The sequence below is a fragment of the Ptiloglossa arizonensis genome, chromosome 7, assembly GCF_051014685.1.
Source record: "Ptiloglossa arizonensis isolate GNS036 chromosome 7, iyPtiAriz1_principal, whole genome shotgun sequence".
Taxonomy (NCBI): domain Eukaryota; kingdom Metazoa; phylum Arthropoda; class Insecta; order Hymenoptera; family Colletidae; genus Ptiloglossa; species Ptiloglossa arizonensis.
Genome location: NC_135054.1, coordinates 8,914,766 through 8,938,489, shown reverse-complemented (window position 1 = coordinate 8,938,489; position 23,724 = coordinate 8,914,766). Strand labels below are relative to the sequence as shown.

At 31.6% G+C, this 23,724-nt stretch overlaps 1 protein-coding gene across 3 annotated transcripts; it reads left to right on the top strand.

Moving 5' to 3' along the window:
* The first annotated feature begins 704 nt into the window (after positions 1–704).
* Positions 705–20,215, top strand: LOC143149066 (pyruvate kinase-like). Of its 3 annotated transcripts, XM_076316109.1 has the most exons (9): positions 777–841; positions 1,237–1,269; positions 12,526–12,561; positions 14,772–15,116; positions 15,464–15,650; positions 16,364–16,885; positions 17,043–17,381; positions 17,736–17,892; positions 19,953–20,215. In XM_076316109.1, exons 3-9 carry the CDS (start codon positions 12,535–12,537, stop codon positions 19,963–19,965), a joined length of 1,590 nt encoding a protein of 529 aa, XP_076172224.1. In that variant the 5' UTR covers positions 777–841; positions 1,237–1,269; positions 12,526–12,534; the 3' UTR covers positions 19,966–20,215. The 3 variants fall into 3 exon arrangements, with proteins under 3 accessions (XP_076172225.1, XP_076172223.1, XP_076172224.1); XM_076316108.1 differs by lacking the exon at positions 1,237–1,269 and having other exon boundaries at positions 720–841; XM_076316110.1 differs by lacking the exons at positions 1,237–1,269; positions 12,526–12,561 and having other exon boundaries at positions 705–841.
* The last annotated feature ends 3,509 nt before the right edge of the window (positions 20,216–23,724 follow it).

Sequence of the window (23,724 nt, the reverse complement as noted above, 5' to 3'; positions counted from 1 at the left end):
AGCAAATTGAACCGTTCCATTTTCATTTTCTTCTTTAAAGATTTAATAGTGTATTTATTGGCAATAATTATAGGTAGTAAAAAAGTCCTAAATAGATCCGGTGAACTCTAATTCTTTAAACTCTTCGAACCCGTTAATCAGATATAAATACGTTGAGCTTGAGGACAACAATGGTTAGTATTCTGAGTTTAATGTCTGTACCAGTGTCATTGACTACTGTATCTCACTCTGTTGCATTTTGTTTTATGCACTTTCTTTGTTACACAATGAACAGAAGATATGATTAATAATCAATAATAACCAAGAATCTGAAAGGTGGAAGAGATTAGGTGGTATGGACAATCGATTCGTTCTTTGCTTCTCGCGTCGTTTAGTTTATCTATAGTGTTTTAACATTTCATCTTCCAATAGCAGGTATGCGAAAGATCCCTAGCCAGAAAAATGTGTCGACACAACAAACCAATGGTATTCTGTGAGTTCTCTATTTGATGTTTTCATCGTTATCATTTTCATAGATAATATTAAAGTTTCCTAAATAATCACGTTTTGAATCGATATACATATAATATAAAAATGTACGTACATTTGTATAATTTCTGTAAAGTCTACATTCATTAATATGAGAATAACTATCGATTATATTTTACAGGTGTGAAAAGGGCATTTATTGCATTGAAAATCAGCCGCAAGGTATAAGATAGGCACACTAGGAAGTAGTGACCTTTCGTGTCCTTAAAACAGTTTCCTACTGTCTGTGGACTGGAGAACGTTGTTTTTTGCCGCTATCTGCACACCTCGCTAATTTTCGTTTTGTTAAATTCGGTTTTAGCGATTTGAAAAGGTAATGACAAAAGTTGATCACATAGTTTTGATTATGAAATTGCTTAATTTTAAGATTACGTACTTGTAAAAAGTTAAACAATTTAAGAAATACTTCATTATTAATATTTATCATGTATTTAAAATATTTAATTTCTATGTATTTTCTCAGTTTGTTACTATTTTCATTTAAGTTTTATTATATCTAATGTTAAAATATAAAATCGTAAATATTTTGCTGAATACATTCAAATTTATACAGATGTAACTGGATATGTAATGAAGACAATTTTAACCTTGAACTAGTAGGTACATTTTGTTTTAAGTGCTGTCAAAGTTCACTATTGCGTTAATGATAAGTTATCATGTCTTTCACACAATTTATAATATTTACATAGGATTTTTGTCTTTTTACAGAAATCGTAGTTCATTTTAATTTATATTTTAAAGGTATCTGTATGTGGGTATTTTCTGCCAGTTTTATTCAATTTGTTGTTATCATTTGTGTCATTATATGCTTTTTTAATAAAAACTAACAATTGAAGACATTGAAATGTTACTATTAATTATGTATAAAATTTGCAGATTATTCCAGAAATAATTCTATATGTTAAAGTAATGACAATGGTTTATACTTGAAGTTTATTAGGGAAAAACAAGGAATGTCTAAACATTTGCAAAAATGAATCATTGAAGTTCAAAAACCAATGTAGGATTGATTCTTGTAGAAATGAAATAAACTAAACACACATTGAACAGTTAATATTCTTAAACTTACATTAAATCCCATACAATGATATAAAAGTATCTAGAAAAAAAATAAAATGAAACTCAGAAAAAAAAAGATACAACTAATTGATGTTAACCTAAAACTAAAGTGGACATTTGTTCTCAATTGCAGGTATTGTTTTTCTCAGCATCTTAAAAATTGAAACTGTTTTCAATTGAGCAGAATTTGTGTTTTACATTTCTAATCTTTAGCACACTCATATGTACTTTTTATTTAACAAAAAATTACCATTATAATTAATTGTATCCAAAGTATAGACATTCTTTCCATTTTCCTTTTAAATTACATTTTTTTTTTAAATATAAATAATGCAAATATATCATAGTTGTATGATCATAATTTATCATACTTAATAATCATTATATTATAAATTTTTATTTTATTTATCCTCTAGAACACAATTTCTCAATTTCCATAAAAACAATACCCACTGAACATATATATACATATATACAACCTGTATATATATACATATATACACATATTATATATATACAATGCCATTCACATATATTAATATATGTGTATGTAAATAAATATACATATATATATGTATGTAAATAAATATATACGTATGTATGTATGTGTGTGTGCATATATATATAGATACAGATATAGATATATATTTAAATATAAATTATATCTACTACTTACATGTCCAGAATCTATTATGGAAGAATTTTTTCTTGACTTTTGTCAAGATTCCATAATATATAAAATATATAAAAATATTGTATAAATTAAAACTTCATATATTATAATTTCATATGATATTTGTAACAATGTTTAAAAATGAAATATGACATATTACATAATTAATATAATATTATAACATATATTATATAGCTTTTATTTAATTCTTAAATATCGTTTTGTGTAATTACCTAGGGGATTTAAGCTGTGTTAAATATATTTCATTGTGTAATTTTATTTTATGTTCTTTATTTTACTTTATATACTAAAAGTCTTATCATTATTTGATATCTAATTAATATTCTTATCATTAGTTGATATCCAATTAATATTTGTGTCATTATTTGTTATATAACTAATATTTTTATCATTATTTGATATCTAACTAATATTCTTATCATTAGTTGATATCTAACTAATATTTGTATCACTATTTGTTATATAACTAATATTTTTATTGTTATTTGATATTCAACTAATTTTTCTATCATTCTTTGACATACAGGATGGATTATTTAAACATTCCCTTTAATGTTTCCATTTTTGTTATTTATTGTTTCATGAACAAATACTTTAGGACAAAGTTGCACTCTTTAGAGGGGCACATGCAATGCAAATATTATTTTTTTTCTAATGTTATTTTATTATAAGAATTTAAAATCATTAATACTTGTTTAGGTGGTATCTTATTTTTTTTTTCAATGTTTCTATAGTGCATACAAAACACATTTAATGACTTTACTGTTAGCTACACTGTTCTGATCATTTATTCTCAAAAAATATTTATTTATGTTTCAAACTTACATGTGGTGCTCAAAGAATGGCCATTCATATTAATGCAATAATTAAGTCTCGTTATAAGTGATTTCTGTACATTTTCCAACTCTTGTGTCATAATTAAAATATATGATGCAATAATTTTTTGTCTCATATCCTCTGGTGGTGCAGATGTGTAAGCTAAGTAATATTCATAAATGTTTCCCATGGATGGAAATTCAGTGAAGTAAGATCTGCAAAATGAGTTGATCATTACACTGTTTCTCTTCGCTTATTCCAATGTTTGGGGAACTAATTAATAAGTTGTGATTTTACTATTCTAGAGTAATTAGATGGAGACTCATTATGCAAAAACCTCATACTTTGCACAACATTTAATGGCATATCTGTTAAAAGACTCTTCAATTCTTGACAAAGAAATTTTGCTCTCTAAGCGTTCTTTGTATAAAGTATGAGACCTTAGATTATATTGCACATAATTCTGTACCATGCATTAATGATCTAAGGTCTTTGTTTCTCTATTTCTTTTCTCCATCTTGGATTATTAATAAACCAGTAATGCATATTATGCAAGACTTAATGTAAGTTTATATGGTGTGGGTGAAATTTCTCTTTATGAAATATTTGCAATATACTTATTTTATTAATACAACTTGTCCACTCAAGTTGTCACATACTTGTACGTAGATCATAAGACACTGTGCTTAAAATTTTAACTGTATTTGCTTCATGCATTATGATTTTTCACCTGTTACATGTTTTATTGTCTATAAATTAAAGTCGTACCAATTGTCTCCTGTACAGTATAATGCATTTACTACATGGTACTAAATTTTCTTTAATACAGGAGTCATTTTTCTAATTCTTAATTATACATGATCTGTGAGAAAGAATACAAAATAAATTGAAACTATTCATAGAAGTGTGAACATTTTCTTCTATCATCTATAACTCAAAAACTTATTTAGGACATATATTCATAGGACACTTTTTACTCATTTTAGTATATAAATTTACCCCCAGAAATATGGACATGTATTCCTGCATGTCCAATACATCTATTGGTTCTATTGTTATATTCATATTGCTAATAATTCATAGCATACTAGAAGAATCTGTGTTGGAAATACTGATGACAATACAAGCAGTAACATAATATGCAGTAATTTTTACAGTCACAATACTGTTAAACAGATATTTTGGAACTGAAAACCATACCATTTGTTCAAACTCTCGTTTTGATTGTGAGTGAATACACCCACAGAGTCTTCTCATAGGTGATCTCTGTTTAGTTCCTCATAAATAGAGGTAGTTGTCCTCACACCACTGAGGATCATACCAATTGTCCAAACTTTCGTTTTGATTGTGAGTAAATACACCCACAGAGTCTTCTCATAGGTGATCTTTGTTTAGTTCCTCATAAATAGAGGTAGTTGTCCTCAGCACACCATTTTATGGATTCTTCCATCACATTACCACTCTGTTTTTTTGCAGACACACTTGTTGAAGCTGCTTCTCGTTCAACTTCATAGGGATTCTGTGGACTTGTTCTTTTCGGTGGCCTACTCACATGAGCAGTTGATGCTCACTAACCTTTTCTATTTATTCCTTTTGCCTTATCCATAACGAATACTTTTCACGGAACGCAAATCTCTCTATTGAAACGATGTTCACTACTATGTTGGTAAAACTAGTTTGGCTACAAGAATTTCGAGTTTCTACTACTGAAATGTTGAAATAAAATTTATAAAAAAGGGACTCTTGTACCACTGGACACAGAATGGTTGACTCTTGTACCACTGGAACCCATAGAATTGATTCTACACGGTTTAAATAATGAAAGACTCTCACCCAAGAAACGTACAGTTAGGCTCACGTTATTTATGCTATATTAGATTATTTAGTCTTAATTGGAAAATTAGGAATAGATTTTTGGTTAAAAAGTAGTTCGTGTTTTGCCTCAAAGTAAGTGGCAAAACTTATCGTTATTACTAAATAAAATAAAAAGTAAATAAATAAAAAGAAGAGGAAAATTTCTAATGAAAACTAGATTTCTGTTTCTACAATATGTCTGAGAGATTGGAAGTAAAACTATTCAGTATTTTTCAAGATATGCCCTTTGAAGAATATATATTTAAAGTATGTAGTTTACATCTACAACTTACAAAGAGCTACTTATTCTGCAACCTTTTTTCAAATTTCTGATTTTCTCAAGCCTTTTCTACAACTCCTGACAATTTGAAAAGCGAAACACTTGGAAAAGTACCATTCTATGTACTGTATACCTCAATGTTAACTCCTGTTTTGTGAACTTTGTTCCTTACAATACTGTCCTGATAGAGAGGGACACTTCTAGGTGTGCCCTGTTCTAGGGTGCAGTCCTTTAGCTTTCTATGTAGATTTTCACAGTCCTCGTCAAGCAGTCGTATAGACACCACGTGTGTTTGTATCGCTCGCGAGTCGTTGGTACATATACACAGTGAATAGTTGTGTGTTTCAAATACACAAAAGTGTATCTAAATCAGCCGCTTGACTATAGTGGTATGAGTCCGTGGTTGTGTATATTAACGGCACGGAAACCGAGCCAACAATACTGCCTATTCGGTTAAAAATGTCCAAAATAGGAAAGGAATACACAACTGTAAAATTACCGAATGCCACCGTCAGCGATGTCGTCACAATGGGTCAGTCATTTAAATCAGCCTAAAGGTCAGTTGCAAATAAGGAAAGGAAAATCCACCCGATCATAGAAGTGACAGACTTCTTGTCAGACACACATGCATCATTACAAACTGAAACATGGCTACAAGACATTTCTAGAAATAACACATACAGCGTTTTAGCATATGTAAACACAAACGAAGATTAACCTAGTAATATCACGATAACCGAAATAACTAAACATCCTTCAATATTTATATAAGCGCAAATTGTAGATACGTTAATAGAAGTAGTCGAACAACAAGCAGACGGCAATAATTTTGTATTAAAATGGCTAAAGAATAATCAAAAATTATTACAATTAAATACGTCGAATCTTTACAAAAAAAATAGTAGATATTCTAAGAAACAAGAATGCGAACTTCCACACCTTCCAATCTAAAACAGACAGAAGTTATAAAGTAATTCTTCGAGGAATGCATCCGAAAACTAACCCAAACAGAATAATTAAAGGAGTCAAACACTACTTTATTCGGTTAGAGCAACACAATTAAATTTAATTCCGAACAACCGTTACCTCTCTTTATTATTGAATTCGAACCAAACGACAAGAACAAAAATATATACGATATAGATAAATGATTAAATACCTGTAGTTAAGTTTGAACCTCGAAGGCCAAAGCGAAACATACCACAATGCTTCCGTTGCCAAGCGTTTGGGCGCACAAAAAATCATTCTCATAGATTACTCGCACGTGTCAAGTGTGCAGGCAATCACCTAACACTGCAATGCTTACAAAAGGTCAAAGTAAAAATTGTAAAATGTAGCTGCCAAGGAAATCATTCTGCAAGCTATAAAGATTGCACAGTATGTAAACAACTGCAGCTAAAGCTATTTTCTACTCTAAGAACAAGCACCGAACCTTATCTGAGCGTAATTAATAAAAATCAATGGTCATACCACCACTTCGAAGCCACAACCATAGTTCCATCACGTATAAAAGATCTTACGCTCAAGTATCTGTACAACAAAATAAGTAACACCACCAATCAAACTTGCTCATACAAGCATACACCACTGAAATTCTTACTTTAGAAATGAAACAATTATTATTATCCAAACAATCAAAAACACAGAATTTATAACTAATATGCTGACTGCACAAACCTCACTTTTACAACCATAAACGCGACAATTAACTATCATGTTAGAACTACTTGCAAAAATAAATAATGGATGGAATTATCAAAATAGCAACCTGGAACAGCAATGGACTACAACAAAGATTGTACGAATTGAAAACGTTTATCTACACACGTGATGTTGACATTACGTTAATTTCTGACAATCGCTTCACAAACAAAAATTACGTAAAAATTCTATAGTAGTCTATATACGACACTAAATATCCGTCAGGTAAGCCCACGCACGCACACAGAGTTGTTATAAAGTTGAGATAAAGAAATAAGAAATTTTCATTTGTAAAGTCGAACGAGTGTTGTTTTGAAACATTAGCTTTTCTTGTCAAGGAGCCCGAGGTTTGAAACAATTCCTGAAGTAACATTGCTACTGATTCGGGTCAATTGCAATGTCAATTTCCGAGTTATTTAAATGAGCTACCTAAGCGAGTGTTACTATACTACGCGTACAACAAAAGTGACATACAAATCGTACAAAAATTATAACAATACCAAAAATTACACCAACTACCTAAAAGTAACATAAATACCGTAGATACATGTTACGCGTACTATACGCTGTACTATACACACCATAGTTATTCATATACGTAACAGTACAGTTTTATCGTTTTACATAAGAAAAAAAAATGTTTATTTACTCATATACGTTATTTAAATAAACTTTTACCCGGATGAATTATCGTCAACATAAATATTTATTAATGAATCACGAGTAGAGGTCATTTATACTATCAATAAGTCAAGTACAAGCCAATTTCGAAACGATTGCAATATCAAAACACAACTCGACAGTATTTTATCATTATATCGAATTGTAAATTTACGCCCGATGACTGAACGAATTTGTTGAAAGATCGTTGCTAACGAATTTTACACGCGATTTGTCTGAACGTTGTTCAGCCTTCGTCCGACGTAATTGTATAATAAATAATAATGACAAAATACTGTTGATTCGGGTTTTGACGGTAAAGTTGTTTCAAGCTCGAGTCGTGCTCGGTCTGTTAATAGTATAAATAAACCTTTAAACGATATTCGTAGTTTACTATTTATTATCTACATAAAAATGTGCCCAATACTGTTGCATATTACTGTATATCTATTTTTATCTTGAAGTGTGTAATGGTTTAGAAGTTAGTAGTTTAATTAAGTAATATTCAGACATCTTTAGACGGTGGCGATAATCAATGCAAACGGACGATTTACGTGTACCTTAAAGTCTGTGATTTTCATTGCAGTTGTAGGTAATTTTTTTTTTTCAACAATTTTTAATATCTGTTTCGCATTGCGAATACTTATTTCAATATTTGAATGACCAAGTTAATAACGTTTCGGTAAGAGATATAAATAATATTTCTTTAATTGTTTTCCATGACAGTTATTAGGTTAATGACATTCTTAGATGAGCAATTTCAAATCGTGTAAGATTTGATATAATTTTGATTTTTTTTAAAGTAGCAGCATTTATTGATAGTTTTGAGGCATTAATTTTTGTAAAATTTATTATCATATTTATTAACTTATATTCGTACGTTTTACTGGAGAACTTCAGTGGTCATTAAGTACCAAATTTGGCGAAGAGAGGAAGGAGGGAGAGTTTATTTCAAATAAAAAATTTTAATTTCGAGTATTTAATAATTTTTGAAATATTAATAAAAGGAACTTGACGATTTCTATATTGATAACTCTTGTATAGACTGAAGTCAATGTATTGTACGGAAAGTTTTTTATTATTATTTCAGAAACTATCAAATACCCAAAACTAAAATTTTATATTTAGCATCTACCCTTTCTATTGTTATTTTTTCCCCAAATTTTACGCCGGTCGTTTATTGGAGCTTTTCGAAAGTGTAGCCGTATTTACATACATCCTTTCTATGATTTATACATCCCACTTTTGATTTTCTTTTTGTAAATGTAATTGTTTGTTTATATTGTTCAAGTTGACCATTAAGGTGATATATCTTACATAAAGTTTGTCTCCTTTTCTTTACAATTTGTTATCGACTTTACCATTGATTCTAATATAAATTGAGTGTATATATCCACTGATATACATATATCACATTTATTTTCAAATGCATTTTTCTCGAAAACAAAACCTTCGATGCAATTTTATTATTCTTTATTTTTGTTTTATTTTATAAAATCTCTCTAACCCTATTCGTATCATGAATTCGGGGCCATGGTATATATTCATGTATATTAGTAGCTTCCAGATATTTTAGAAAATGACATCCTAAAAAGTGTGAGAATTTATTTACAGTATATTTATGCATACTAGTAGCTCTCAAATATTTTAGAAAGACAATCAGTTGTTCTTTTATATTTTTTAATTAATTTAAAATTAAGTTAATTTTAATTTTGATTCATTGAATTTTTTTTGTTGAATATAAAAGATTATTTAAAGATAGCATCTGGTCAAATTAAATGTTTGCAGAACTTATGCACATTTTTCACTGCCAATTTATCTTATCGACCTGTTACTCTAGGTAACAGGTTTTGTGGTTAGTGTGGTTATTTCAACAGGCTCTCCCATTCATGGGTCTTTTTCACAACAAATTGCTAGCAAGTGCAAATTTAATAAAATTCTTTGTTCGTTCGTTATTTACACAGTCTGGTTGTAGTGGTTTAGGAACAGTAGACGAGCAGCGATGAAACGCTCTCACATCATCATCCTGATACATGTATACACTGGATCAGTCTGTTAGTGACGATAGTTTCTGAGAAATATTTTGAGAGATAAGCCCAAACGGTGGTTGTTAAGGAAAAAGGTATGCTAAATTTTATGTTCTATAACATACCAATAAATCCATCGGGATTGCCCCACACATTCTGGAGTTTCTTCAAATTACATGGTTTTTTGTTAAAAACTAACAAAAGCACATTATTTTGTCAACCTCTCCCAATCCTGAAATTGAAAGAAAAGTACGTTGATTTAGGACAAAGTCACTAAGCTGTAATTTTACCATAATAAAGCATGATATACCAAGTGTTGTTTATTCTCAGACATTTTAAAAATGGCATAGTTATGAAAGATACACGTACAAACAAATCGTGCACATACCGAAACAAATGAAATCAAGATACAATGAGGAATATTCGAAAGAGATTCTCCATCCTTTATTAAAAATACACTCAATAGAATCAAACATGGTTTCAAAATCAAACACTGGAGGGAATGCCACAGCACACACTGAACCACCCATTGTACATCAACGAATACAAATTTTGCTCTTAAAAATAATAGTAGAATTAATGAAAAATGAAAAATATTAACAATAGAAAGAGGAAAATACAAAATACAATAAAGACACTTAACGACAAAATAGTACGGAACATGGAAACCGAAAATACATATAAATACCTCAGATTTGAACAAAATATGCAAGCATAAATCACATACACAAAAAGAAGTACAAACAAAGATTCACACGAAATACTCCAGTCAGAATTAAAAGTCAAAGATATATTCAAAGCAATCAATACATATGCAGTACCGGTCCTAACATACTTATTTGAGATGACTAATTGGTCCAATATAGGCCTCTTTAGGAAAACATTTTTATATAAATCAATCTTTCGTACTACAAAAAAAATATTTAATATTTGTCTATCATTCAAAAGGTTAAGTAATCCGAGATATCTTTATTTGATGAAAGACAAATGAATAGATATATTTGACGTAAATTTATTTCGAAGGTAAAGAAACTTTTCATAATTGAGCAACAGTTTATCTTTACCTTTGAATAATATGTGAAATCAGATTTCATTTCTTCATCGGGTTGCATTTGAGAAACCTCGCCTTTAAAACATTGTGCCAAGCATTCTATTCTTTTATACTCTATTCTTCTCTTAATTCTCCTTTTATATAACTTAGGATTGTATCGATTTCGTCCAAAAACTGCTCGTTCCAATTGTGTATTTCCCTTTTTAGTTTCATTCCTTCCTTTCTTTTCTTCATTCTCGATTTTCAAGTATCCATATAAACTATGATAATTTAAATGTGCTCTACTAATACTCTAATATTTATTTTAATAAAAATTGTAATGAGGTTAGTCGCTGTTCGAGCGGGTAGAAATAGGAATCATCTATTTGTCACAAGTATTAATCTTGTTTAAATTAATTTAAATTAACACGTTGCCATTTTCATGACAAGTTGAGTGAACATACATTTTTAAGTATTATGCATAAGTTAGTGTTATTTGTATATTGTTTATGGAAATTTATTCAATGTATTTTATACCAATAAGCAGATTGCGGATGTTTATGCAAATGATATTCTTATCGAAATGTGATAATAAAGTGGAACTTAGATAAAAACTTATTTCGCTTTTTAGAAGGTTGCAAATTGTGTATCATTTATTTTACATATTTTGTATATTTCGTATGTTTTGCATATACATATTTAAAGATAAACGCAAAACTATATTGCATATTTCATTTACATTTATCATATGTATCTCTAAAAGCCAATATTTACTAAATTGCCAAACTAATTCGCTACAAGCGAAATTAAAATTTAACACTAGAACTACTCTTTTAAGAAGCGAAATTGTTGAAAGGCTAATGAAAATTGAAGACCGCTATTGGGCTTTTTTTTAACGTGGGGGAAATCTTCAAAAGATTCCCTCCACTTCTAGGGTGGGGCCAAGGGGAGTTTGGAATTTCTCGCATTCAGAAACACCGGATGCGGGACCTACCCACTAAAATCCACCACGGTGGCTATCCTCGCATGTTCTTGGAGAGGCACCGGGAACTAAATGCATCAGAGCTTCGGATGCCCCGCCTTTCCCGCTCCCCTCTCCGTGCAGCACGATCGCCGTGTCCTCTCACATTCTCGTTGGGAGGCCGAAGGCCCACCCCTCCCACTTTTCTCAGCGCCTGAACGCCCAGAGGCGGGGCAGGCCACGCTATCCCGTTGCCACTTTCCGTAGGGGGCGGTACGAAGGGCGGTCGTGAGCCCCAATCTCACAACCGCCCACGGTCCACCATTGGGCTAAATTTAAGTACGCTTCAATCACATCGTGCAATGTCGAACGATCATTTTCCGCTTATAAATTGATCTTAACTGACAAACGTCGTCAATTACTTGCAACTAACATAGAAAGAATGCCCACAGCTTATTGTAATTTAAATTGTAATCATAATCGGTAAAAACTAAAGCTGTCATTATTATTGTATATTTTCATTACACTTATCATATGTATGTCACATATTTTTTGCATGTACTGTTATATTTCTGCATTTATTCTAATATTATGTTTTCATAGTGTACGTATCATATTTGCATATTTCAACATACATTAAGTGCATAAACATCCGCTGTCTACCAATAAGCAATTCGAAATAGAATGTCACTACTTGAAATTTGGTACACTCGCTGTATGTATTGGCATCGCCATCGTCTAATACGTCCATTGGACGTCTTCAATTTCCCTCTCTACTTCTGCTCGTCGCAAAACTTCCATTGCTTACTTGATAAGCAGTGTGCACTACGTGCACCGACGTATGCAGCCAGACGTAGATGGGGTGTCGTCAAAACAGTATTGCCACTAATTCCTGTCTCGTATTTATTTGCGCAGCCTGCAAAAATGGTCTGGATCACCAACTACGATCAGGTATTATACCTTACAAGTCACTTAGTATGTATATTGTTTTGGAATGATTTTATTTTGCCTGTTGCTACTTTTTGTCATGTTTGAGTTGTCTTGTAGAAATTGTTGTTGCAATTCTAGAAGCGATTTCAAATTGCTGTAACAAATCTTGCCGAATGTTTATGACAATACACATTAATATACTTGTGATTGTTCTATTTAACACGTGATCTCTTGACTTTCACGTAATTCTGAGTAATTCACGTATTAGAGTGCATTCGTTATAATTTGCGGTGAGTTAAAGATAGAAGGAAGAAACGAGACTGCGATTGCTGGACTTGAAAATATTCAGAACATGATTCATGTGTGGAGTATACTCTACTCACGAATTGAATAATGTCTGTCTTATTTCTAATAAAATGTTCCTTGACTCTATTAGAAATTGGTCTTAACTGTAATGAATCTGAAGCTAAAAACAAACTCGCTTTGTAGATCTAAAATACCTTGTTCATACTAAATAAGAAATGAACCTATATACGCAAAAAGTACTTTGATTTATCAATATAAATTAATTATTCGTACGCTGATGAGAGAAGTATTCTGTTCATACTTCTCTAATTTTAATCTACTTACGTAGAATGGTAGATTGCTGATCCCTGTTGATATGTGTAAAGTATTAGATGTGTAATAAGGTGGTTCTTGACTATAGACGTCAAATTTCTTTTCTTTTTTTTTTTCAAATTTTATTTGTACTAAAAAAAATGATAAAATTCAGAGTTCCATAACTTTGTTAATATTTACTCCAACCATATACTTTTTAATTCCTTTGACTCATTTGATTTCGGTCGATACCCAATGGACTACGAAAACTAAAGTCCCTTTGAAATTATTATACAAGAGTAGTACCAATCAAATGTGGCAAAGTTCTTCGGTTGGTCTAACGAACAATTGACCAATATTTCAATACAATTGGCGTGTGTCACTTACTATTTATCCTTTTTAGTCTTCTCTCTTATTTTTGCACGTAGACTCACCTTGTAAAATTTCGGGCACCTGTTTTCATATACTCTGTACAGTGAAAAAATAATGAACTTTCGTTCAGATAAGCTTGGATTTGAACAGATCCACGCATTGCCAAACGAAGGTTAATAACATATACTAGAGTTAAGGCAAAAAGTTTTCTTGGCAAGGTCATATATCTGACCGAGCACCACACTAGGTAAGTTGCCGAGTTTGACCCTACACTAGCTTACTACTCTGTTTAAGAAAGAAAGTGTGCGCATGCAGGTTTGGATTTTTTGTAAAGAGGAAAATGAGGTAAAGTGCAAGAAGTGAAAAGTAAGTTGGCAAAATGTACGTTGACAAGCCAAATGGTTCTGCCTTAAATATAGTTCTCTGCACAGTAGTTAAATTCTTTATTTATGTAGATTTAACCTTTAATAAACTTCTATCTCTTTTTTTTTATTCAATTTTGTATAATTGTTTTCTCGATTAAAGGATACATTAGTGTCTGACTGTATGCGAAGATTTCACTCCGGATATATATGAAAGAATTGTCCTATCTACTTACTGTTCACGATTCTTCAGTTTGAGCAGCCGGCAATTGTGATAGTAAAATTCTAAAAACTTCTGTATTTCTTATTGCACCATCGTGGAAGTATTGTTAATGGATTAATGAAGTGTGCCTGATGAAAATAATTCTGAATACGACTTTATTCGGGCTGTTTTTAATTATATCATTGGAATCATTTTTGAAAGACTTCTAAGCACATGTAATGAAAAGTAGTCGAAACAAGATCATATTTGGTCCGATTTTCATCAAATAAATCTTGTTAGTTTGTAGATAGTATTCTCACGAGGGTACAATGAGAAATATCAAAGTTATCACTTCGCATTAGCAGCTGTCTCACTGATACGTGTGTGGTATCACTTTCAATACCTGTAATATGAAATGTGATAGCTTTGCGCTTACTTTTAGTGTACGTCCTCATCGGACGTTTCATGCGTAACCGAGTCTAGGCTCGAAATAAATTTCAGTTTCGTTTCTGAAAAGAACTCACGGTAAATCCCGTGTCTATGCGAATGTTCAGTCCGTATTTTTCGCATAAGTCTGGTACTACTGTGTACAAGCTTCGATTAACGCCTCTAGGCTAAATTGCTTAATGATTTTTTCAAATAGTACCGAAATAGTTTCATTGTATACAAATTCAACTTAAGTGTTACATGTTTTGTAGATGTCTGGGACACCGAATACTCAAGTTTTGTACGCTCAAAGCCAGTTGGATCACATGTGTGCCCTGGACATTGAAAGTCGTGCGTCGTTCGTTCGACTTTCGGGAATCATTTGCACAATTGGACCGGCGTCAAATTCTGTCGAAACCCTTGAGAAGATGATTCAAACGGGTATGAACATTGCACGACTGAATTTTTCTCACGGATCGCACGAATACCACGCCCAGACTATTGCTAACGTGAGACAAGCACAGAAGAATCTTTCTGCTAGTTCCGGCATTAATACTCCTGTCGCCATTGCTCTCGACACTAAGGGTCCCGAAATTCGTACTGGACTTTTAGAAGGAGTACGTACAATTTGTTTTATTCATTTTCGTACTTTTCACTTATTCAATTATTCGAATTGAATTACTGTAATATAATATGATATTTTCTTTCACTGTTACTTCTTATATTATAGTTATCTTCTGCAAGTTTTTTTTCTTTTCTTTTTTTTAAGTATAGCAAGGAGAAACGCGAAAAACTGTTTAAGCGTAATAAATGTTGCAATTATGTTTCATATCGTGACTGTTATGAAATATTGAATAATAATTTGTTGAATTAGTGGCGAATGAAGAATATGTACTTGTATATTCTAATATTTTATTTATTTTGCTACATAAAGTATAATATTTAATCGGTTGTTTCTTATTAGGGCGGGTCTGCCGAAGTCGAGCTAGTCAAGGGTGAAACCATTAAATTGTCTATTGATAAATCGCTTATGGAGAAGGGTAACGCCAATGTGGTTTATGTGGATTACGAGAATATTTCTAAGGTGTTGAAGGTTGGAAATCGCGTTTACGTTGATGATGGTTTGATTTCTCTCATCGTGACTGCAGTCAGTACGTATTATGAATATATACATTTTATATTGTCATATTAATGTTAATTGCAGTTTATTAAAAAATCACGTGTGCAATTTCGTTTTATTCATCATAAAACGAAACCTTTATACGCCATAAACTCTTCCTAGGGAATTTTAAAACAAAATACGTTAACAATGTTAAGATACTTGGCTTTATTCTGGATGAAAAACTAACATGGAAACCAAATATCAATAAACGAAAAAGCTAAATATCAGCAAATAATTTAACTATGTTGCCTCTAATAAAAGAACTTGAAAATATTGAGGACAATAGTAACAATAATATATAAACAATAAAATATAAATCTATTTTTGTAACATCGTTATGATAAAAAAGGGTATTTTTTAGCATTCTTGAGATTTTTAAAAAATGTTTACCATGTCGATTTACAATTAAAAAGTTGGAAAAAGTTCTATTATATGTATCACAGTAACTGAAATGTCGAGATTGACAAGATGCTAATTTTTGTCCAGATTTTCTATACAGTATGATGAGAGAAATTGTGTAGGAACATAATTTCGCCCTTTAATACTTCCTAAGTCGAAATGAAAAATTGAAACTTGGGATAAATTTTTGTTATCAATCACAAAACTTCAAGTCCGTAACAAAATATATTTCTTTGGCTACCTTAAATTTACCGCAGTAAATAAATGAAAATGTATTGTATGTTTCATTTTAATATTTTTCAGGTCCTGATGTTATTACAACCACCATTGAAAACGGTGGTATGCTAGGTTCTCGTAAAGGTGTCAATTTACCTGGCGTAGCAGTAGATTTACCAGCAGTCTCTGAAAAAGATAAATCTGATTTAAAGTTCGGCGTTGAACAAGAAGTAGATATGATTTTTGCTTCGTTTATTAGAAATGCTGCAGCTTTAACAGAAATTTCGGCAATTCTTGGCGAAAAGGGCAAGAATATTAAGATAATATCAAAAATTGAAAATCAGCAAGGCATGACGAATCTTGATGAAATTATTAAAGCTTCCGATGGTATTATGGTAGCTCGCGGTGATCTTGGTATTGAAATTCCACCAGAAAAAGTATTTCTGGCGCAAAAATGTATAATCAGCAGGTGCAATAAAGTTGGCAAACCTGTAATTTGTGCTACACAGATGCTTGAATCTATGGTAAAGAAACCACGTGCAACTCGAGCTGAAACATCAGATGTAGCCAATGCTGTTCTCGATGGTGCAGATTGTGTTATGTTATCAGGTACTGATGTTATATTATGTACACATTTTGTTATATTAGTTATGAAACGACTAATAATATATATATTCAAATTATGTCTAAAAAATTAAATAACGTGAATTTTACTATGTATTAGAGTTTAGTACATTAATTTCTATGCTAATGTTTAAATATTTAGGTGAAACTGCCAAAGGACTCTATCCATTGGAATGTGTACGTACAATGGCTAATATTTGTAAGGAAGCAGAAGCGGCCATTTGGCAAACACAGATATTCCATGATCTTAGTAGCAAAGCTATACCTCCAATTGATACTACGCATACTGTTGCAATTGCTGCTGTGGAAGAATCTATGAAGTGTTTAGCAAGTGTCATTATAGTAATCACAACCTCTGGACGTTCTGCGCATCTAATTGCAAAATACAGACCCCATTGTCCAATTATTGCAGTAACTAGATTCCATCAAGTTGCAAGACAAGCCCATCTATACCGTGGCATTCTACCACTTTATTATAAAGGTAATAGACAGTATTACGAGAGATTGGTATACAATAATCTTGGATAATTAGTTCAGTTATAAAAAAAGGTTTCATAGAATATCATTGTCAAATAATATAAATGTATTTATTTCGATATAAAAGAAAATACAAGACTCTAGGGTAAATATATACTGTTCGGATAGTCGAATATATAAATAATGATTGTTCGAATAATGGAGGTTTTACTATAGTGTCAATAATAATGAAACTTCTTTTGTAGTTATGCGAATATGATGAGTTAATTTTGTCAGCAATTTAAAATGCATTATGATAAAATAATATGATCACTTCGATAATTAAAAGAAATATCATTCTTTTACTTATTTTCTGCAGAGGCGCCACTGGATAATTGGATTAAAGATGTTGACGTACGGGTGCAGTTTGGATTGAATTTCGGCAAAAGTCGTGGTTTCGTTAAAACTGGAGATGCAGTCGTTGCCGTTACCGGATGGAAGCGAGGCTCAGGATTTACGAATACGATTCGTATTATGTACGTAGACCTAGAAATTCCTGAAGATGAAGATGTATGTACTAAACTTAGCGATACAGATTCGTACGAAGATATAATATAATCATTGTATGTTCAACACGTCCCAACATACTAATTCTCTCGTTTTAATTAGAATAATGAAAGAAAAAAAATCATGAAATTAATTGCATATCATTGTTTGTTACCGCATTATTAGTTCAGTTATAATTAGATTTTTTACTTGACTTTCTCATATTAAAAAGAAATGATATCTTGGTATTTGCAAGTTACATTTACCCTCGTACATTTTATTTTAGTTGCATGCGTTTGTTGAATCTGTTCCTCTCTTAATTGTTTGAAACTAACATTACATATTTGTTCACTTTGTACTGCAAGTGTGTTTAAAAGAAATATTTTATCTACTAACTGTTTGTTGTTACATTATTATTTATGTAAAAAAAGAATGGTCACTGATTCTTTTCCTATAGAGAAATTGGCTGAAAAAGCAACTGATACACAGGTGAATTGTATACTTTTGATTTTTTGTGTCACTTTGTCGTATCACACATTTTATTGTCTCTATAGGAATTATTTAAATCAGTGACGAACTATTATGTAGTGGTGGCCTATACAGGGTCATCGAATGAACCATGTTCGCGTAGACACAACGAACCCGATGACTCGGAACCCGTAGATTGGAGAAGACACGGCACAGGTAGCCGATTATTCTCTCCAGCCGCGGACACCGGAAATGCTCCTCAAAACGCCATTGGCTGTCGAAGATCAGTCCTAGATATTTTATCTGAAACTTTATTCAACATTGGTCTTATATAACTGGTTAGGTTTTGGAGGGGGAGATAATTCCCGCGGAGGTACGTGTGTAGCAAGCACCTCGATTTTATAGAGCATCACCTCCAAATCAATCGCGGGGAATCACCTGATCAGTTCGATGACGTGTCGGGCACCATCCTTCGTGCGTTGAATGACCGTCCTCCAGTCATTCCTAACGGCCAACACTAACGTGTTATCGGCGAAGCACGTTAGGTTGACATCATCGAGAAGGCCTTCGGCCCGTACAATAGTGTCGTAGCAGGTTCCATAACGAAGACTCTAGCACGGACACTGCTAGGATGCACGGGTACTCTATTCATCTCTCGTGGAAGTAGTCCTCGATCACTGCTCTTAAATAAGCAGGGACTCCGTGTTAATCAACCAGAGGTGATGAACGGTTAGGGAGGGAGGGGGGGGGGGGAGAGAACCGGTCTTGCGTCAATTGTAAATTACAATAGAATAGTTAAATTAAGTTTTCGTATTCGTTCAGTTACGATCTCTGCCACTCCAATGAAAGATCCTATATTATATTCCTTAATTCTCGAGTCATGAGGAATTAAAGAATGTGTTCAACGTGTCCGCCTTGTGTCTCAACACACATCACTGCACTGCTTTACTACATCTTATCTTTATCTAATGAAGTATTGCACGACGTGTCGTTAAGTATCAGGCAAAATGTGTAGTTTATGCATGATGATGATGCTTCACCTGGTTTCTTTTGAACAACGAGAACACTTCTATACACCTTCGAAAATCAATGAATAGGGCGAAGTGAACATATTGTACGGCCACTAAGATCTCCTGATTTGAATCCGTTAGTAGAATTACATTAATATATAATGATTTTAAAAAGTATTCATTTTATCTTTATTTATGAGACTATTCAAACTAAATGCAAAACAAAAAGAATCTAGTAATACAAACCGACATCGCGGTAATGAGTTAACAATAGTAACCGGAAGCAAATTATGACATTGTTCAAATTTAATAATACAAACACGAACAGAAACAGAAGTTCAGCAACTCAAATTTCCAGTTAGTACACTAGTTTCTGACGAATTTTCAAACTCATTTTTTTTTTCGAAATTGTAGCTTTGAATGAAAAAATGTATTTCTTTTTTTTGTTGTATTATTTTTGCACGCTCGGTTGTACCATAATTTTGGGGACATTCAATATTAATACATATCAACGGTTTTACGGGGACATCCTATATCTTACATATTAACGATTATTTTTTCATATTTTTTAGGAATGCTGAGTAAACGTACACCAACTGGTCTGGAAAGGAAAAGAAGGATTCAGTGTTTGTAGATGTTGCAGTATTATGTTATTCTCCTTACGAGATACCTACGTCAATACGAAACACACATACATATATACATATGCATATATGATAAAGTGAAATTCTTATTTATGTCAGTAAATCGTTAAAGCTTGAATTATTATCTGGTTATAGCAAATACACTGGTTTTCGTAATTTCTGTATGAAGATGAATAAAAAAATGTATTTTATTTTAGTACGCTCCTTATTACCTGGACTTTTAATACAGTGTTGTCGCGATAAATGTGAAACTGAAAATCTACGAATATGTTTGACCTCAAGACCTTGCACTCTCCTTGTAAGTCTTTATTAGTAATCGCCCTTTCTGGAGTTAAAGGGGCGGGTAAGATCAAAGCTAAGCCCCGCCTTCGGTGTAATTGCTATCGTGTAGGCTGAACGCCCACATCAGGTACCTTAGGTTCGTCAAATCTGTGTTGTAGCAAGTATAGCAAACTACACACCTGAGGGAGTCTTCAACAAACTTAAAAGCAAACTGCTGATACGAGAGTTGCTTTTGAGACAGATAAGTATGGATTAAAAAGCGGAAAAGAACACAGTAATGCCCCGCACGAAACCCCATAAAATCATATTAGAGGTTCGCGATCAGGAATTATTCCCATTAATGTTTGCCATAGCTCGAGTGGTAAGCAGCTGTATCACACTTGTATTAGTGTGGCAGTTATTAATATAAATTAAAAACTCATTTAATTATCATTGAATTTTCATGATAGTATTATTAAGCTGTTGACATTCAAATTATTTTTAACTATTTGCAAGTGAAAGTTCCTTGAAAATGATTTGAATAAATAATTAAATATATTTTTCAAATAAGGTCCTCTTTAAATTCATTTTCTTATAGAAAAACTTGCAAATCGATTAATATTATACCTCTAAAAAAAAATAAAAATGTACAAAATTTTAATCGTAATGATGTTGACATACTGGCACGTGATCACTGCCGCTTTGAAGCTTCGGTTACAAGTGATCCCTTCTTATACAAGATCAAATTTCCTGTCGCGTCGTCATTGAATGTAGCATATAACTGTCGTTATAGGGCATATGACTCCCCTTTCATTTAATGAAATTTTTAAAAATGACGGTGGATAATTATACGATATCAAAGATACATACGTAATACTTTTCTCGTAAAAGCATTTAATCGTCAAGAAATTTGTGTCACCAAGGTTTGCTTTTACGCAGAATTGATTATATTTATTGTTTTGTGTAAATACGATGAATTCTCATCCTGATATTATCGTATGTATGACGTCAGTGGGTGGAAATATAGTTCGTTTGAACATGACTCATCAAAAGGATGTGACATGCAATCACTGTCCAGTCTCCTCATCCTTTAGAAGTTGTAATGAATCTTCGAATCCTGTCGTTGTCTTATCGAACGACAAAACTTATTGAACAACCTAGTATAGTGTCAAAATATATGTATACTTCTTTTTTTTGCTTAACATCGCATCAACTGCTATGGTTATTAGCAACGTTATACTATTATATAACGACAAAACTTATTGAATAGTATCAGATTGTTCAATAAATTTTGAGTTCAATAAAACTTAATGAACAATATAGTACTACGTTGCTCAATAAGTTTTGTCGTTCGATAAAATTTATACAAATAAGTAATAACTTTCAATAGAACAACCTATTATATACGATCGAAGCTGGTATGAGAACTTGTGGGAAACAGTCAATAGTCGGTTTCCCTCTGGTGGTGAGTATGGGAAGTATTGCCACAGGTGAAACAAGAAGATTCCCACTCTTTTGTATAATGCGTACGTTCGATTTCATAATTGATTTCTTTAAGGCTTTTTTCAGTGAATTGGCATTTGAAGAAAGAGGAAAGAGCAGCTTTGGTTCACTCCACCCTTTACTAACTAATAAAATGAGGCATTTTCGTTCCCTTTTCAAAATAAAAATTCTGTCTTCATTTTTTTGAATGTTTTTTTATGTTTTAATAAATAGGCTCTGTACCGTACCACTGATACAAAGACTCTCCTAATAAAGATTGAGCTTGAGTTTTACCTAGCGCAATACTTCCTGAAGTTTTACGGAATACTATTTTAAATAACCAAAGATTACATTCAAATTATGGATATATTTTACAGTATATTGTATTCTATTAAAATTGTAAGTAAATCTTTGTAATTGACATAAATTACTCACTTTCTAGAAAGTTTACAATGTTAAAGTATAAGAATATTTTTAAAAATGAATAAAAATTAATGTTTTAATGAGATTAAATTTTCGTGGTACACCCTCACTTTCGTCGCGACACACTGATTAGAAATCACTCATATAGACTATGCAAGATCTCGGATAAGAATTAATGGTAACATTTTGCAATGAATATTCTTTACGTAAACCATAAGATACGTTTGAAAATCGCTGATGGTTACAGCAATATTCAAATTTCAGTGAAAATGTTACTCCAAAAAGTATACGATTTGACGTTCATTTTTTCAATCTGTATTAAAAATAAATCAATAATAAAGCAACTTTTGGATTTTTAATCTCTTTCTCAATTAGACGATTATTGCATTGATAATTCTAGCATATGTTTTTCAAAAATTGTTCCTTCCAGACGTATATTAAATATAATATTGAAAATGTCATTAACGACGCTATTGAAATGAGATTTCATACTAATGTTTCTCTTCGATACAAAAGAATATGTGGATAAATACACTTTTTGTCCGTTGTACACAGGATGTAGTAATTAAGAACCTTACATTTATTTTTTTTTTATGTCGAGATATACTATTACCGTGTACGCTGTTTAATACTGCTGGTAGATGTTTATTTAGACATTAAGAGAGAAGATGCTCAAGTGGACATCAACGTTAATATTGGAACGAAATTTTATACGCTCTCATACTTTCTACAAATGATGCGCATATACATTTCTGAATTGTACTGTACGAATGCACGAATAAATATAATTATTTACCGAAGAATTATTTTGTAGTAATACATTATTATTATTAAATGATATAAAATATTTATTTACGGTACATTACTTTTAAAGTAAATATTAGATTCAGCTTTTATTTATACTGTCAAGTATTGTTATTGGTAAGTTTCATTTTTTTTACAATAACTTTATAATCAATAAAGCAATGCGACTTACTGCACATATTAGTTATTTCTCTCCGGAAGTAAATTCTGTAAGTAAAAAAAAAAAAAGTAAAAGTAATTATAGAAACAAGTACGTTGCGATAACTTTGCAATGCATAAAATAATGCAAATTATATAATGTAATACTAATTATAGAATTATTTATTATTCAATAATATGAATAATAATTACGGATACATATTTTTCAAATTAAGTTATCTGCAATTTGTAAAAATTTAAATTGTTTTAAATTCTATTGGCAACGATGTAAACGTTTCTTGAAATATGTTGTATCGAATGGTTGATGAAATGAAAAGAATTGTTTTGATAAAGAACTGAGTACAGAAACCTGTCGTTAAAAAGACAAGATGATTTAATAATCGGTTTCTTCTTTAATTAATTGCGTTTTTCCTACGTGGAAATCAATAAAATTATTTCTATCCTCTGCTATCGTTACGTTTAATTTGATCTTTAAGAAAAGTTGTCAATATTAGTCTAAGTTCAACCATTATGTTGTTTTCCACTTTATGTTACATTTTCAAGAAAGTGTTTTCCTCTGTTTCCTTTATTT